General features: G+C 43.7%; 1 protein-coding gene across 1 annotated transcript; it reads left to right on the top strand.

Moving 5' to 3' along the window:
- Positions 1-2,759: 2,759 nt before the first annotated feature.
- LOC112074933 (SPRY domain-containing SOCS box protein 2) lies at positions 2,760-5,294 on the top strand. Its single transcript, XM_024142009.2, has 2 exons — positions 2,760-3,601; positions 3,857-5,294. Exons 1-2 carry the CDS (start codon positions 2,896-2,898, stop codon positions 3,985-3,987), a joined length of 837 nt encoding a protein of 278 aa, XP_023997777.1. The 5' UTR covers positions 2,760-2,895; the 3' UTR covers positions 3,988-5,294.
- Positions 5,295-5,998: the final 704 nt, after the last annotated feature.

The following is a 5,998-nucleotide window of genomic DNA, read 5'->3' as shown; positions in this document are numbered from 1 at the left end:
TTGCTGGCATGCATCCCACATTTTTGTTTTTTGTTTGCCCCACCAAGATTTACATGCTAAAATCACCACTGACTCAGTGTGAAATGCAGTTCCCTATCACAACTGGCAGCACTGCCGTAGCTTGCCTAACTCATCCAACGGTGATACCTTGGTTATACAGTCTGAAATAAAGCACTGAAAAAAAATGAAAATTGCCTCTCAGGACCTCTACAAGCCAGAATGTTCAATAAAATCACATTTGAACTTACTCTACTGGTTGTCTGTGTGATTGGTCCTTTTCAAATCAAATCAAAGTTTATTTGTCACGTGCGCCGAATACAACAGGTGTAGACCTTACAGTGAAATGCTTACTTATAGGCTCTAACCAATAGTGCAAAAAAGGTATTAGGTGAACAATAGGTAGGTAAAGAAATAAAAACAACAGTAAAAAAGACAGGCTATATACAGTAGCGAGGCTATAAAAGTAGCGAGGCTACATACTGACACCGGTTAGTCAGGCTGATTGAGGTAGTATGTACATGTAGATATGGTTAAAGTGACTATGCATATATGATGAACAGAGAGTAGCAGTAGCGTCTTTTGTCTCTCTAAATTTGACAAAAATGTACAGCTAGCTAGCACTGCAGTGCATAAAATGTGGTGAGTAGTTTTCTCAAAGAGAAAGACAATAGTTGATAAGTTTTGAACAAATAAAGAAGAAATAGAGAGAGAGAAAGAGATAGAAAGAGAGATTTCATAATTTTTTCCCACTTTCAGTTTCACAAACTTAGCTAGCAAATGCAGCTAGCTAGTTTAGCCTACTCAAACACACTGCTCAAATAGAGCGATGCTATGTTAGCTAGCTGGCTATAAATATCCAACACAACACTGGAACTCTTCCAAGTCAAGGTAAGCTTTTGGTTTTACAAATGTTTTGCCACCGGGGCCTGCCGGTTTAACTGCTAAACTGCTTACTGACTATACACTGTAATGTTGCTGCATGATTGTAGCGGGATACTAATGCGTTAGTTATATTGGGTTATGTTGACTATGATGTTACTTTAGCTAATATGGTGACAACTATATAAGTTGTGTGTAGCGGTTATGATATGGTTTGGCTTGGAAAGGTTTTTTCACCTGGTCACATACAGCTGATGTGTTGTGCAAAGAAGTCCACAAATGAAGGGGAGAGTGCATAGATGCGAGAAGGAATACAACGTGGCTGCTATGAAAGTGAACTGTGTTTATGGGTGATCATGGGTGTATTCATTCCACCGATTCTGTAAAAAAAAAAATCTTAAACAGAAGCAAACAGAACGAAACAGGGCGAAACATTCCTGAATTTGTCCAATAGAAACCCTTGTTTGCAACTGTTGGACTAATTATTACACCCTAGATCCGCTAGATGTAGGCAAGAGTGTGCAAGGCGGTATTAAATGTGACTGTCTGTCCATGTCGACCTGTGTGCACCTGCGTTGTAAACTTTCATTCATAGGCTAGGTTGGAACAACCTCATGATGGGTATAGGGAAAATTAGAGTATCATGTAGGAGCCTAAACCTATCAATGTTACATTGAACTGGGTGAATGGAATATGAATGACAGTCATCCAATATACTATAATAGAAAAAAGGCCATGCTCATGAAGAAAAAGGGAGACAGCCAGTAGGGAAGGAATAGGCCTATTGGCTAATATACAGTCGATGTGAGAAAGGCTGTTGACGTTTTAATACGCAATCATGCATGATGCATGCATTAAACTTGCATTAAACTGTAGCAGACAAAATAGTAGAATGCAGATTATGTTTACCCCCTATGATGACATACTATCCGTTGTTTGTTTGCCTCAAAATCTCTCGCATATCCATCATCACTTCACTACTTAGGTCACAGAATCTCGTGCCCTTGCACCAGCAATCTGTGTGACGTGGATCCGAGATTTCGGAACGTGCTGTTCTCTCCGCGGAGGTCGTCAGACGCACTGGATGGCATGGTTACGTTACCGTCCCGCAAGCGTCCGGCGGTGGGAGGGAGGGGGGGCGTAAGAGGAGTTTATAAAAACATGGTCATGACTGACCATGTCCATTACTACGAAGGGCAAGAGAGAGAGAACGTGTGGTAAGCTACTATCTATTTACCTAAACAAGTTAGCCTACGTTTATTTATCCAATGACAATTCCTCCAAACAATCACCATCTGATTAACCTGATCTAATGTAAAACATTCTGGGAGAGATTATAGTGATGTCAATTTTGTATGACTGATTTTTTTATTTATTAAAGGAGCTATATGTATTTCTTTGCATTGCAATTTCACAAAATATATCTACAGTAATACTGGAATGATAGTGTTTCACAATATTTCACCCCCCAAAAAAGTAATTGGGACCACACAAAATTGCATTTAAATGGTGCAGCCTTCATATTGGTCAACAAAAGACAGACCTTTTCTTGTTGTCAAATTGATTGGGGCCAGCAAATCTCTTATTGTCAATGCAACAAAGGACCAGTCAATTTAACAAGAGATTTGCTGGCCCCAGTAAATTTGACAAAAAGAGATGGTTCATTGTTGAATTGTTACATGTAGTCTAGTACCTTTAAATTGTATGAATAATACTTTAGGACTTTGGCCAGTCTTGATTCAAAATCTTGCTGTCATGACTCATGTCAAGACAGAAAAGTATTTATAGGCTACCTCAGTACTAGTTCAGGTTATAAATTAGTCCTTTATGTTCTTATCATAGGAACGTCATGATAACTTGAAATGTGGATTGCTCGATTGAGAATAACTCAGTCTAACATGATTTCTGTTTTCTCCACAGCTTTGAAAAACCCTAGCTCAGCCAGTGTCTGAGTAGTGAATATTGTGTGTGTGTGTGTGTGTGTGTGTGTGTGTGTGTGTGTGTGTGTAGGCTAAAATGGGTCTGTCACTGTCTGGCTGGCTGGGTGGTATCCCAGCCAAGATGAAGAAGGATGCTCCCTCCTCTTCCTCCTTCCTCCCGCTGTCCATCCCTACCTCCTCCCGCCTTTCACTCCTCCTAAACTCCTCTCCCGTTGACCCTGGAGACCCCCGGTGCCGCTGGAGCCCCACACACTGTTCACCTCACTTCCTGCTGTCCCAGTGCGGGGAGGAAGTGACACGCGCACCCACCCAGCAGATCAGCGACGGGGCTCGGGGGGAGAAGGGGGAAAGGGGAGGAATGCACGTCTGGGAGGTGCTCTGGTGCCCCACCCACAGAGGAAGTCACGCTGTGATTGGTGTATCCACGGAGCACTGCCCGCTACAAACCTCTGGTTACACTGCACTGATGGGCGGAGACTCACAGTCCTGGGGATGGGAACTCACAAATAATCAGCTATGGCATGCAGGGCAAGCCCTGGGGAGATACCCCGGGGAGAGAGGGGTGCAGGCGGAAGAGCAATCTGTGTCCCCCCCTCACCCTGTCCCAGAGCGCGTGCTGCTGGTTCTGGACGCGGACACAGGAACTCTGGGATATGTAGTAGATGACTGCTTCCTGGGCATGGCCTTTAAGGACCTCCCCCAAGGGGTGGAGCTTTTCCCGGCCATCAGCAGCGTAAGGGGTGGAGCCTTCATACGACTACGCTACCTCAACGGAGCTACCTGTGAGTATAACTTCATTATTATAATACAATTTAACTTTATTATCCCTTGGCATGTTGCTAGGCTTCAACACAGACAGGCAACATTTAGCACAGTATTACAGCTATCAAACTGAACACAGTGCAAATAACACAACTAAAACAGTTCAGAACTATTCATGATGCCCTTAAACCCAAATGTGCCCACACCAAGTACTTATGTTTGCATGTATGTTTATTAAATTTCTCTCTCTCTTTCCTTCCCTTTATTTCTCTCAGGTGAGCCTCCTGCACTGATGGCTCTCTGTGGTCTGTCCATCCATGTGTCCATGGGGAAAGAGAGAGAGACTCAGACAGACAGACTACCTCTGCCTCCTCCTCTTCAACGCTACATCCTGCCCAGCATGTGACACACACACCCACAAACTATAGAGTAAATAGGAAAGTTCTCACTGACCCAATGTCCATATACTGCTAAATTAAAGAACAGTTTTTAATTGAATTATGCAGGTCATCCAGAAAATAAATGAGCCTCTCTGTATTTTAGGGACCAATGAGTGGTTTGTGTAACAGCAAACCATCATTGGACAGTGCTGGACGCATTGTGATGTTAGCTCCTCTCTGGCCTGGGACATCCACGGTTGCTCTCTGTCCAATCACATTTCTTCCCCCCCGTCGTGTTTTTGCCAGGTTGAATCCAACTTCATCCACAAAGATGAATGTATGTGCAGTTTGCCTGTCTTCCATCTCCATTACTCTCTAAAATACAGTAAATCCACAGTTTTACAGTACTTTACATTATGCATAGCTGTGTATATACCCTGTTATTGAACAGACATCTTACCTGGACATATTGATACCAGAGTTCTTTCACACATTCACTGTTTCTCTCAAAAGGTTCAGTGTACAACTGCTTCATCCTTATTTTATGTTTCTCTAGGACTCTGGCAATTGTCGTTGTGCTGACCGTATTCACATTCCCAAAAGTGATATTGTCTGCCAGCACCCTGTCCCGAATTTCCCGCAGTTTTATTGCAGTGTTGCCAATTACCATGGCAATTTCCTGCGCATCTGATAATATTCTACCTCTCCCTCCTGTGGGAGGCAACCTTTGGATCCTACTGAAAAACACAAAACAATCAATATATTTCAAAATGTAAAAATGTGAACATACTGTATTGTACTGTAATATGTAGTTAAATTATCATTGAAGGATGCACATCTCACCTGTTGTTTTGCCTGAAAATCCGTACTATTGATGCAACTGTTGAACGCTGCAGATTTGGTTGCACCCTTAAACCGGCCTCTCTCAAAGAGAGACCATGGTTTACAACATGGTCAATAATTGTGGCCCTTATCTCATCCTCCACGCAGTCTCCCTCTCCCTGCCACAATTATATGTTTTCGTGTATTTATTGAACACACCATGTAAACATTCACAGTGTAGGGTGGGAAAAGTATGTGAACCCTTGGATTTAATAACTGTTTGACCCTCCTTTGGCAGAAATAACCTCAACCAAACGTTTTCTGTAGTTGCGGATCCGACCTGCACAACGGTCAGGAGGAATTTTGGAGCATTCCTCTTTACAAAACTGTTTCAGTTCAGCAATATTCTTAGGATGTCTGGTGTAAACTGCTCTCTTGAGGTCATGCCACAGCATCTCAATCATATCCAAGATGGCGTAGCAGTTTAGACGTCTTTGTCTTGTCGTGTCCCGTGTATATATCTTTTTTTTCCTTTGTATATATTTTGTATATTTTTTACCTCCATTTCAACATACTCTCCTGCAACCCGCCTCACCCAATGTGGTATGGATCTGCTATTTTCTGTACTTTAGAACCAGTACCCCCAACAGAAGCTAGCCAGCTAACTAGCTACTAGCTAGTAGTCAGTAAGCCACTGCTAGCGGTCATCAGCTAACCTTAGCCCGGTCAACTCCCGCCAGTCTGCATAGCGCGATTCAAACCAGAGCATACCAGACTGCTTTTTCTCCACATCTCCGGATTCCTACCGCAAGCTCTGAACATTTTCACCTGGATCATCGCAGCTAGCTAGCTGCTATCCGAGTGGCTACTCCTGGCTAACGTCTCTGTCCCGAAGCAGGCACCAGTTAGCCTGGAACTAGCTTCGTGCTAGGCCCATCTTCCGGCTAGCTGAAGAGGTCCATCAGCCACTCCTTGGGCTACAATGCCTATTTTGCCAATTGGCCTGGACCCCTTTTACTGCCGACACAGAGCCCCGCCGATCCATCACGACTGGTCTACCGACGTAATCCGCCCGAGGGGGGTTTCAACAGGCTCCTCCGTCGCGACATCCCCTGAAGGCCCATCTGCTAGCCGCGGCCCACTAGCTGTCTAGAGCATATCAGACTGTTAGCTGAAGAGGTCCATCAGCCAATTTCTTGGGCTACAATAATACCT

This window comes from Salvelinus sp. IW2-2015, unplaced genomic scaffold (genome assembly GCF_002910315.2).
Source record: "Salvelinus sp. IW2-2015 unplaced genomic scaffold, ASM291031v2 Un_scaffold2879, whole genome shotgun sequence".
Taxonomy (NCBI): Eukaryota; Metazoa; Chordata; class Actinopteri; order Salmoniformes; family Salmonidae; genus Salvelinus; species Salvelinus sp. IW2-2015.
Note: the sequence above shows the minus strand (reverse complement) of the source record. Positions and strands in the feature narration are given on the sequence as shown.

What these genes read in the sequence shown, in the direction of transcription:
- LOC112074933 (XM_024142009.2), top strand. Translation starts at nt 2,896, where the DNA reads ATGGGTCTGTCACTGTCTGGCTGGCTGGGTGGTATCCCAGCCAAGATG. An exon ending in CTACCTCAACGGAGCTACCT is followed by an intron (nt 3,602 to 3,856) that starts GTGAGTATAACT and finishes TATTTCTCTCAG; the next exon opens with GTGAGCCTCCTGCACTGATG.